This window comes from Colletotrichum chrysophilum (genome assembly GCF_026319265.1).
Source record: "Colletotrichum chrysophilum strain AFK26 chromosome Unknown scaffold_7, whole genome shotgun sequence".
Lineage (NCBI taxonomy): Eukaryota > Fungi > Ascomycota > Sordariomycetes > Glomerellales > Glomerellaceae > Colletotrichum > Colletotrichum chrysophilum.
In genome coordinates, this window is record NW_026517294.1 from 425076 (window position 1) to 436924 (window position 11849).

At 51.9% G+C, this 11849-nt stretch overlaps 3 protein-coding genes across 3 annotated transcripts; 2 read left to right on the plus strand and 1 right to left on the minus strand.

Moving 5' to 3' along the window:
* Positions 1-213: 213 nt before the first annotated feature.
* COL26b_001631 (uncharacterized protein) lies at positions 214-2939 on the plus strand (the record flags this gene model as incomplete). The annotated part of the gene is made up of 3 exons (XM_053174577.1): positions 214-624; positions 983-2667; positions 2885-2939. 3 exons carry the CDS (start codon positions 214-216, stop codon positions 2937-2939), a joined length of 2151 nt encoding a protein of 716 aa, XP_053041508.1.
* Positions 2940-3936: 997 nt separating this feature from the next.
* Positions 3937-4360, minus strand: COL26b_001632 (uncharacterized protein; the record flags this gene model as incomplete). Its single annotated transcript, XM_053174578.1, has 2 exons — positions 3937-4006; positions 4056-4360. 2 exons carry the CDS (start codon positions 4358-4360, stop codon positions 3937-3939), a joined length of 375 nt encoding a protein of 124 aa, XP_053041509.1.
* A 1997-nt stretch (positions 4361-6357) lies between these two features.
* COL26b_001633 (uncharacterized protein) lies at positions 6358-9467 on the plus strand (the record flags this gene model as incomplete). Its single annotated transcript, XM_053174579.1, has 3 exons — positions 6358-6593; positions 6643-6940; positions 6996-9467. 3 exons carry the CDS (start codon positions 6358-6360, stop codon positions 9465-9467), a joined length of 3006 nt encoding a protein of 1001 aa, XP_053041510.1.
* Positions 9468-11849: the final 2382 nt, after the last annotated feature.

Consider the following 11849-nt stretch of genomic DNA (forward strand, 5'->3'; position numbering starts at 1 on the left):
TTTTTTCGACGTTCATCCATGGCAATTGAGTCTTTCGGATTACAACACAAAGACGACACAACCAACCGTGGGCTTCCTTTTAGCGAAGTCAACCTACTTCTGCATATCTAAGTTGGAAACTACATCACCAATTACCCACTTTTATTTTCCCCAGACTGTGACCTCACCTCTCTCAAACCAAAGCCCGCAACTCAAACTCCACCAAGGACCCGAATGCTCGGGCGGACATATTTCTTCCGCGCAGACATCGACTTCCCCAAAGGCGGCGCCCCGTCGACGAAGCACTACACCAGAGACCTCGCCGCGCGCCGCCCCGAAGATCCGAGCCCGCGGCTCTGCGCGCGGTGCCAGGACTGGGACGTCCCCGAGTTCGCCGCGGGGCGCGGAGCTAAGGCGCATTACTATCTCCCGCTCGCTGCGGTTCTCCGGGCCGGGAGCGAATGTCTTGTCTGTGCCGCTGTCGGGGCGGCTGTGGAGGCGAGGAGGAGGGCCGGGTCCGGGTGTGAGAGGGAAGAGTGGTTGAGGGCGGCGAAGGTGGAGGAAGTGTATGTGGCTGTGCAGGGGCCGTTTTTCCTGGACTCGGGGTATAAGGTCGACCAGGAGAGGAGGCTGGCGGACGGGGAGGTGAGGTTGTTTTTGGAGGTGACGGTGAGTCTTGTAAGGGACGGGGGAGGCGAGGTGCCGGTGCCGTTTGCTGTGACGCCGCAGTTCCGGATGAAGTATTCTGCGGGAGGGGACGAGGTGCCGCGGCTGGTTGGGGTTGAGGAGTGGGAGGTTGAGAGGTTCAAGATCGGGACGTTGAAGGGATGGATCCAGCATTGTGAGAGGTGGCATGATGCTTGCGGTGCTGAGTATGCGTCTACATGTGAGTTGTTCCCTGACTTCGGGAGGGAGCATGGATGGCTAGCTGATCATGGGGGGTATAGCTGAGTTGCCGCGCGGGTTTCGCGTGATTGATATGCGGGACATGAGGATCGTACAGCCGTTTGAGCCGGTGCGGTTCGTCGCGCTGAGCTACATGTGGGAAGCCAGCGAGGGCGCCGGGCACGCGCAGCTTGTGAATGCCAACGCGGAGGATCTCGGGGCGGAAGGCAGTCTCTCGGCGGTCTCGCTGCCTCGGATCATCACGGACACGATCTCGCTGTGCAGGGACCTCGGGGAGCGGTATCTGTGGGTGGACCGGCTGTGCATCGTGCAGGACGACGAGCGGTCGAAGCCGGACCAGATTGACGGCATGGATCGGATTTACAGGTCTGCGGCGTTCGCCATCATGGCCGCGTTAGACGACCGCACGGGGAAGGGGCTGCCGGGGTACATTGACGAGAGGAGGCCGCGGGCTTCGCTTTGGGGACCGCCGAGGAATCGGAACAGTCGTCGCGGGATCGATCCGAACGGCGTTCAGGCTATCGTCGACCCGTCGCTATGGAACAGGCGGGGATGGACGTTCCAGGAGAGGCTATTCACGAAGCGACGGTTGTTCATCACGGAGTATCAGGTCTTGTTCGAGTGTTGTCGCGCGCAGGCTGCGGAGGAGCTCACGTGGGGGCCGCTTTTGAAGGATGATCCGTATTACTCGCCCGTCGAAGAGGCCGGCCACGAGGATGATCATGATTGTGGCGATGCCGATGCAGATGCCGGGGTCAGTCACGATGGCGAGAAACGGAAGAAGAACAGACACTCGTTCGGAACGGGGTTCTACTGCAAGCCGAGGTTCGGCAAGTCCACCACGATCCAACTCCAAGACCACACCATGCTGGCGGATTACTGTCTCTGGGTGGAAAACTACACGCCGCGCGAGCTCTCGCACGGGGGCGACGTCCTCAACGCCTTCGCCGGAGTCGGCAATGCGGTGAAGAAGGCCATGAAGACGGAGGTCATGTACGGGTTGCCTGCGACGTGTCTGCCGCAGGCTTTGATGTGGAGTCACACGGGCAGGGCGGCGCGCCGCGAGGAGACGGCCTGGATCCCGAGCTGGAGCTGGGCGGGATGGGTCGGGAAGGCGGGATACAGATGGATTCACGGGGAGGAGAAGCTGAACGACTCCAAGCTCGTCCGCGTCGTGACGCTGGTCGCGTTCCACTTCCAGGATCCGGGCCGCGGCCTGGGGAGGGTGGGCGTCAGGGAGCGATGGCTGGGCATGGAGATGCGTAAGATGAACATCCTCAGCCCGGACAAGCTGCCCAAGCTGCAGCGGCGGATGAGCGGCGGCAGGATCAGCGTGTCGGAGGAGACGGACCGGATGTACGAGGAGATGTGGAACCGGTGTCCTCACAGCCCGTGGGAAGCCCTCGCGCGCCCGGAGCTGGATCCCGCGGCTGTAGAGATTGCGGGCGACTTTCCCGGGTGCTTGGTGTTCAATACCACCGTCGCGTCGTTGCGGATTGGGCGTGATCGAAGGTCAGGCATGCGGACGGCGGGCGAGTTCGAGGACGCGGAGATTCTGGACGTGATGGGGCGGCAGGTTGGGTACCTTGACAAGATGGACCCGGAGTGGATTGCCGGGCGGAAAGGTAAAAGAGATCGCAGGAGAATGCTCGATTTCATCGTCATCAGCGCCGGGCTGCAGGAGGCTACCAGCGAGAGAGGCCAGTGGGCGTTTATCGAGGGGCAGTTTCATGAATTGTGGCAGTTTAATGTCATGCTTGTTGAGCGGCTGCCGTACGAGCAGTTTGTCGCGAGGAGGATCGGAGTTGGGTGTGTGAGGGTGAGTCGGTGGATGGAGTGTAATCCGCGCTGGGAAACTGTGGTGCTATGTTAGATTATGTGAAAATGACATCCCATTGTACGTTCAGATGCTCGGTGTGTTGTCGAGGTAAAATCCGCTGCGCTGACGATATTGGGCGTCTTGGACCGTTACCCTTGGTGATCGCGGCGCTAACCTCAGAACGGCGGATGCTGCCGTCTACTTGACGGCTTTCGAAGCAGCATCTCTGATCTGAGTGCTCAAGTTCTATCAACGTAGTCTGACATAGGCACGAGACGAAGTTGGACTCGTAGGCTGAGGGAGGTGGATGGCAATTGCGAGTGTCGGGAGTTCCTTCCTCAGACAGGGACGACACGGACTACGACGCCAGGGACGACAGACAGCAACAGCAGGTACGACAGCATGTTCTATTCATTCGACAAATCAACTACAATAACGCGTACTTGGCATGGTCTCAAGCGAGGTAGAGGCTGTACACCATCACGACAACATCCACAGGTCAGGTCTCTTCTTCGTACCACTGCTCCAGGCAGTGCGCACAATGAAAAGGTTGTCTTGCGACAGGCAAAAATCAAAAATTGCACCCACGATGGCCCCGAAGGACAATCGAGAGAGGTCGACTCCGCGATGTGCAATGCAGGCCTCCCTCTCTGCCGCCCGGATTTCTTGATCCCCAGACGGCCAGATAAGGTAAGTATGGAGAAAAGAGAAGAGAAGAAAACAAGCAAAGACGCGCGAGGGGGCCACATATTTATAGACTTCGTGAGGACCCAGCTTCGGATATTGGATGCCTGGGGTGGCCTGACTCGGGGCTGAACCACCACGTGACGTGATCGGAACTTTGCTGTGCGGGTTACGGTTTGGCCAATTGGGGAAGAGAGGGTGGGCCCAAGTCGTTGCTCATTTCACTTCGAGAATGCTGGGGCCTTATCGCCGATGGGCTTTCAGTTACTTCCACACAAGGTTCCCTGTGACCTCTCGTGGAGATGAGTCAACCGCCATCGTTGCAGGAGCTTTTGCCTTTTAACTTGAGGGGCTTGGATGTTATCGAGTTAGAGTTGCTCAGAGATGATTGACTGGGCCAAATGCAAAAGCTAGCTAGGCACCCAACTCGGCGGCAACAACTATTCAAGGGGCTCAGTTTGCACAACCTTCTTTCTATTTCATGATGGAATCAACCTTCATATTTTCTTTCTCCCATCGCCGTTAGAACGGTATCGTCTGGTACTGGTTTAACGAGACTTTGAGGATTGTTCATTGCGGCGTCGCTCACGAGCAGCGTGGGCGAGACCGACAGGCACACTGTTGTCAGCTTCTGTAAAGTGGCGAGTAAAAGGAAGGAGGGACTGACCATTCATCGCGCCATGAGGTCAATTCCTTGAGCTCTTCGGTCAAGCCCCCAGCCCACTGGTCATGTAGCTCAAGTGCGCGGCGCAGGTTCTTGTCAAACTTGTCATTCTTTCCAAGGTAGCGTTTCAGCTTGCGCAGCTTTTTCCCGTTGTTCGCATGCCAGTGCAACATTTCGCGCGTCTCATTCATAACTTTGATAACTCGATCAACAATATTTTCTGCCGCTGTAGCCATATGCTCATATTGACGGACTGGCCGGTACGACGCCAACCATTCGGTGTTGGCTGAGATGGCTTCGGTGATCATTTTGTCGATGTCGGCGACGATAGCGTCAACATCATGATCGGATAGTTATGACATGGATTTTGATGAATGTCTGTGTGCCTGTCGAAAGTATAAGGAGTTGTGATATTGAGTTGTTCTAAAATAAAGCAGAAAGCTGCGGGTTATTAGTATAGGTACTAGCAATACCTTCTAACTAGTTAGTATAAGGGGTTATAAAGTATAAGTAAAAAAGTATTATATATTAAAGTTTTAAATATAGCTATAAAGGTAGTAATATAGCGTTGAGAGCTAAAAAGATCTCTATTTTCTTATTAATTGATTTTTGCTATATCTATATTAAATAGTAAGTATAGTATTATTTTAATATTAATAATCTTTTCTTCTTATTATATACTATATATTATATATAATACCTAAAAATACTATAGTTATATCTTTTAGCTATTAAGTTTTAAACTTATATAGCTAAATACGTATTTAAATCTTTAGTAATATTATTAGTAAATAAGTTTTAAGTATTATATTAAGAGGAGTTTTATACCTCTAACTTAATATCTTTATCATATTATTACTATTAAACTATCTTTATTATAAGTATAAAATATTAACTATTTAAATAGTTTAAATTATAATACTCATTACTTATGATAATAATACTTTTAGTAATAATATTATCAAAACTAACCTTTTAGTTTTATATATAACTTTAATAAATAATATAAGATTGAAATATTTTAATATAGTTATAGTTTCTACTTATTTATTATTTAATACTTCTATAGTAGTATATAAAGTAAATATACTTAATGAATATTAAGTAGTACTAATAAATACTTTATAAGTGTAAGGGGCTGGCCCCTAGGCTTGTTCAACGTAGAGGTGTCGTCGATTGACTATTCTAAGCTGAAGAAGGAGGAAAGGACTTTACAGGGATAGGCGCCTAGCAGCAGTGATGCAGACCGGGGCTAGGCGGTGTGCTACAGCAGAATAGTGGATCCGGCGGAGCCGGATCTCGGTAGCTGCTCCGGCAAAGCCGGAGATCTCGGCCGGGCTCTAGCCCGTTACAAGTGTCAGCTAAAGAACCGGACGCGCAGAAGGCTAGAGCTTGAGGCTGCATGAACTATCGCGAAACTTACGCGATGCTCACGTGTATTTGCATCTGAGTCAAGGCTGCATCACCGTCCGCACTTAAAATGATCATTGTGCCTCCCCACAAGAGAGTATAGCGCCTACAGGGCATCTCTCGTAGCAATCGAAACACCAAGCGGCGTACTGTACGGATTGTCTGTAGATGTACTTGACCCATAAGTGCCTGAACAAACTAGGGTTGAGCAACCAATCACACAGCTCGCCATGGTCAAGCACCGGTATTTACTGTTTATTGGGCTGCACGGAGAATACCAAACTTCTAGGAGGGTTGTATCGTACGCAGTCGGGTTCGTCGCACTACCCGTAATCCTAGTCTTCCACAGCAGCGGGGGCGGCCGTCGCGTTCGCATTCGTACCAGGGCACCCATGCCCCGCCGTGAGATCTGGGACGAACCCCCAATTCACCTCTTGTTCTGTGCAAAGCCCATACATCAACTCATGGGAATCAAAGAACCGCATTCTGGAGCAGAAGTTGGCGTAGTATATATAAGCTTGGGCTGTGATCAGGCGAGGCATTCTTCATGGGCTCGCACACTTTAAAGCTCGCCAAGGCGTCGACTTTCTGTTGTTCAAGTGGGTCGCTCTCGCGTTCGCTTTCGTACGCCACGTTAATCTCGGGATCTTGCTTCTTAACCCCGTCAAGCCTCCAAGATCTGGGGATAGGATCTGATCATTGCCCGATACGCAGAAGTCGGAAGAGAGAGCTGAGACTTCTATAGAGTTCGCCCTAACTTAGCGAGATTTTTCTCTGATTGTTATGCCTTTCCCGTGCTTCATCATTTCATCCATCCGACAACATCATCACCATCGACAACAACCAGCATCCAAAGCTTCGACGACAAAGTCATTGCTGTGTCACCAGAACCAGAATGGCACAGCCCAATCCGAAATGCGACGACGAAAGTCGCGTTCAGGATGACGCTGATGCCGAGCACCACTTCAATGTTTTCAATCAGCCCAAACGACTGCCCGCATGGCTCGATCACTTCAACGCCAAGGACCTCAAGGTCCTATTCAAATGCTCCTTGGCAGTTTGGATCCTTACTCTTTTCATTTTCATCAAAGCCACTTTGGCTGTCATCGGGCAGGCTGTCTTCTTCGGATGGTGGGACCCATGGTATCTTTCCTTCCCTCATCCAGAGTACTGACTGCAGTCGTAGTATCGTTCTCTTCATGATGCCGCCTTCTGGCGTTGTCCTCATCCATATCCTGAGCGGCCTGATGATCTGCGTTGGTCTTGCAATAGGGTGGGCTTGGGGTACGATCACGATGAAAGCCGCATTGGCTACGAGGCCCCAAGCAGACTTGATGAGGCAGTTTCAAGAATTGCAACAATCGCCGAACGCAGGACAACCCGACTTTTTGCAAATCGCCATATTCGAAGGACGTCTGCTTGACGTGCGAGTCACGGCAACATACTTCTGCATGATGGGGTTGTTTGTCTATCTAATGGTGAGTCTGGCGGTAGCATTTGAGCTGGTACGTAAGCATACTAACTGGGAATTAGGCACGTATCCGAGTCGCCGCGCCAAATATGACACTGGTCGGCATCTTCGCCCTCATCACCGCCGATATCTACCTCACGAGTGCTCCCACGATCCCGACATTCCAAGGAACGATCCCCAAGAGCATGCTGATCCCGGTTGGAATTGCCGTGGGTATTGGTGCATTCTGCAATATTGCCATATTCCCGCAGTCTACGTCAGAAATCGTGCTGGACGGCATGGCGGACTTGGTGAGCCCTATGAAGGGTTTTGTCAAGGCTCTGACTTGGCAGCTCGCAAACCGCCAGAGCCGATTCAGTTTGGATCGACTGTTGCAGTTGAAGAGTCAACTAGCGATGGCGCACAAGAGTCTTGGGTCGTCCGTCGGATTCCTGGCCTTGGACTTTTCTTTCCGTAAATGGAGTCCTGAGGATGTTAAGTCCCTACAGGACCCGCTCCGACAGGTTTCTGTTGCCTTCAACGGACTTTTGCAGCTGTTTGTTACCATGGAAGAGAAGAGTCTCAAAGCCAGTGCTCTCACCGAAGCTGCCATGGCTCTCGAGGACCAAAAGGACTCTGGTAACAAACAGCGCCCGCTCGCTTATCACATCGCCAGAGCAATCGATCTCCGCGACAGTGTCAAACATCCAGACACGGAAAAAATGCTGGAAAATACGTTAGATGTGGTATCATCAACAGCTCAGCCTTTGCTGGGTGCTTTGAGTCAAGCTTTGGACGCCATCCTGTCTGCACTTCAAGGAGCGTCTACACCACCCACCGACTTGGAACGTCAGCAAATCCTGGAATTGTTGAAAGAGGCACTTGTCGATTTCGAGACATCCACACAGCAGCTTACAGCCCTGCACTCGCATCTATTCGACGCCGATGGTAGAGTTATTTACGACCAGAATGGTCAGGTACCTCCGCTGTACGGTCTGATGCTGGGACTCTTGCTACAGGAGAGACTCATCAGCCTATCCCGGAAGACCGCGACGATGCTCGAAACAGTAATCAAGATCGATCAGTCCCGACCTCGAAAAAGCCTTTGGTTGCCAAAAGGGTTGCAACGCCTTTTTGGTCTGGGTCTATCCCAAACTGAAACTCCGAGCACAACACAGGGAGCAGTGGACTTGGCTCGAACCATGTCCACAGTCTCACGACCGGAGAAGAAGTCTCGACTTTTTAGCAGAAAGAAGAAGACCAAAGAAAAGACGGACGACCCAAACACGGCGGCTGCACTCATAAAAAACATGAGGAACCCTACGAGCCGAACGAGGAGCAAGCCCAGCATGATCTTTTTGGGCCTAATCCATTGGTTCACTGACGTCGAAGGTATTCACGCTTTGCGCACACTAGTAGTGACCATCGCTTTGGCGCTGCCGGCCGTCATCCCCTCGTCTGCAGGCTTTTATTACCGCGAGAAGGGATTCTGGGCTATGGTAATGGGCCAACTGGCTATCGAGCCATACATGTCGGACCTGCTGTCTGGAATCATTATCCGAACACTCAGCACAGTGGCGGGTGGCATCATCGGCCTGGTCTGCTGGTACATCGGTGCTGGGTCTGGCCCAGGCAATCCATACGGCCTCGCTGCTGTGATGGCTGTGCTGATCATCCCTCTCATGTGGTGGAGGCTTTTCACGCCACCAGAGCACTTAGCCGCGGGCATCATGCTTGCCGCCACTGCATACATGGTTGTTGCATACAGCTGGATCGACTCGCATGTGCCGACCTACGGCAACCCCGGTGTTGGGTATCAGATCTTCTGGCGGCGGGTTCTTCTCGTTCTTGTTGGAAACGCTAGTGCAATGCTCATTGGGCTATTCCCCCGGCCAATGACTGGAAGTCGACAGTATCGACACATTCTTTCCACGGCTTTACTGGGGGTAAAGGACCGCTATGCTCTGCTGGTGTCGAATTGGCGCATGCCTCCTGAGGATCTCGTCCAATTCATCGAGAAGGAGACAGCCATGTGCGATGGGATCTTGGACGCCATTGGTAGGCCTATAGAACTGACCAAGTTCGAGTTCTCTACTTCCAACATCGACACTGAGACGCTTCGAAGAGCGACATATCTTTGTAGGAGCATCAATGCAAGTTTGGCAGAGCTCGGTCTCTACATGACTGAGCTGCCACCTCCGCTCCGGGCTCGACTCATGTCTTCTATGAGTATCGATGAAGAGAACCTGGTTGTGGATCTAATGTCAACATTATCACTTGTCCAACAGTCTTTAGATTCGGGCGAGCCGTTGCCTGCCCTGTTGCCAACGCCTCTGATAAGCAGAGCTCTCAGGGCTAGAGAAGTTCAACGGGCAAAACAGGATGACTTGAATGTCCGAGAGCAGCTTGAAGGCCACGAGGGCAGGCAGTTGATTGGGGCCATCAACGCCTTCACACGCTTCCTTGGCGCGGTCGATGATCTCGTGATGGTGACTAAGAAGGCAGTTGGAGAGACATCTCATGTCAACTTGGAAATATTTGGAAAGGGTGTATAATTGGGGCTGTTCAGATCTCGAGCCGTTCGGCAATTGAGGTCATATGGGTGATGCAGCATGGAATGAAACGTAAGCCAGCGTTTGAATACACGTTAGTTAGTAACTTGGACATTACATGTGATGATGATGTATTTCATTGTTTTTGCGCCAGTCGCGGCCACTACTTGGTATTTGCTTTGCTGGGACGAAGCCGAGGCAATGTTAGAGGCGACCGTTGCTCCCCCCGCTCTTCAATGCCACTTCCATGGATGCTTGTGCCGCAGAATATTGTTAGATTTCTTCATATGCCTGTTCAAAGACATGTCACCAACGGCCCTCCCAGGACCTAGACTATCGATTAAAATGCTGCTATGACCGGCTTGGTAAGCCGCAGTGTCGCCGTACGCTGTGAAGCATGCCATCTTTCGCACACCGCGCTTTTTTGAAAGTCTTTTGGCCCATAAACCGAATTCCTGCACTCCTTTACTGATTATGTCGCCGTTAAGCTAAGCATTGCCTCTTCCCCTGATAAAAGGCAGGTACGGCCATCTCACCATTTGACGGCCCTGAATTCCTTCGATCCTTCCTCATCCCGAACCTCCTCCACAAAAGGCTTGGGTTTCCATGGCCCAGGCTTTCCGATCTGATTGGGCGCATACGACATGATGACAGAGGATTTAAATGAGGAAATATTGGGATACCAACCTTCGTAGGGGTCGTAGGACTGAAGCTCGAGGAGCGTTTTCTGCATGGCCCTCGCGCTGAGCCCACGTAAAGACCGGAGGCACTGCTGTCGGCTCTGATATTGTCCCACTCGCAAAAGTCCCACCAGAGGCCGGATTCCAGCCGAGAGCTTGTGCCATATCCAACAGACTTCATCCAACCGAGTCCAATCTTCGTGCTGACATATAGTTTTCAGTGAGGCCACTGCCCTGAGGCCTCCAGGAGCCTTGATGAAGAGAAGTTCTTGATCGCCGCTGCCGCCTTCGCCCACACAAGTGATGCGATAGACTGGTGATGGAACCCGCCAGGCAACAACTTGAGCTGACTGGAGAAGGCCTACCTTAGCCGGCTTATCGATTACTAATAAAGGCATCCTCTCAAAATCATCAATGCTCAAACTCGGGCTTAGATCCTGGAGCCAGGCACGTTCTCGGAAATCCAACGGTCCTAATCTCCCGTCATGGTACAGGCCTCTTTGCATAAGGGCTGCTGAGCGTGACAACACCGCCGGATTCTCGAGGGAAGCTTGCACGCTTGGCAATGGCAAAGACTCACTCAAAAATTGGACACGTTCTGGCCACAGCGCATACGGTCGATTATGAATGGCTTGAACTTCGACCACCTTACGCACAGCGTGTCTGAGACGAGGTGCGAGGGCCATGCAAAGCCAACTCCCAAGGGACCGGAGAAAAGCCCCCGGTCTCATGATCAGGTCACTACCTTGCGCCCACACGGCCTCGATACGTCCATCGCTGCCCCAGAGCTTTGAGACACCGTCGCGGACAGCTCGCGCAACTCTATCGAGCAACCGCGTCTCCTCGGCCGTCTCAAGAACCTCGCCATGACGAAGGACGCATTGGCAACAGATCTCGAAGATCAAGATCGGAAGCTTGTCGCGGGCCACACTGAGGGCGGTTGGGTTTCTAAGCTTCCACGGAAACACAAAGTCAACATCATTGCCTTCCATTAGACGGTCTTCTCTTGCAACGCCTATCAACTCGGCTTCGTGAACTAGCTCTCCGATTGCCAGCACGTCCACCGGATGAAGCTGCTGTTGCGGCCATCTCGTTACTGGGTCATTGAAAGAGCGTTCCACGTAATCAATCAGGCGCTCGGAATGCTCCGTTGGGTTGATGTCGTTTGCGATACAGTCGACTTTGGCGTTCATGAAGCGGAGGTAGACGGCGACCGTGGCAAGGTGAAGCAGGTCATCGGAAAGCATACGCCGAATTGAAGCCACCAATTGGCCGATGATGATGCCTTCATGCGCGAGAAAAGAATTGTGGAAAGTAGTGCTGGTGAGATTCAAGGCTAGAATGTCTCGGGGTTGTATGATTTTAAAAATCATCAGGATGATCTCCGGTGGCATCCGATCCAACTTCATCTTACCCTGAGCAGACGCGTTCTCCTTGTTTGAGTTGACTAGTTCGTATCTCTTCGTGGAGAAATATTGATGGATTGAAAATCGGTATGATTGCAAAACGAAAGCTTTCAGGGGTGGCGGTTAGAAGAAATAGAAAAGAAAAAAGAAAAGGAGCTTGCAAGAACACCTTGGTGAGTTGAGCTATGGATTGTCACTAGGCCAATGGATGGTTGTTCTAACGAAGCCGAACACGCCACATCTATTTTCTTTTTCTCGAATGACACACTTCTGCGGTTGGCAAGACATCAGGGTAGAGT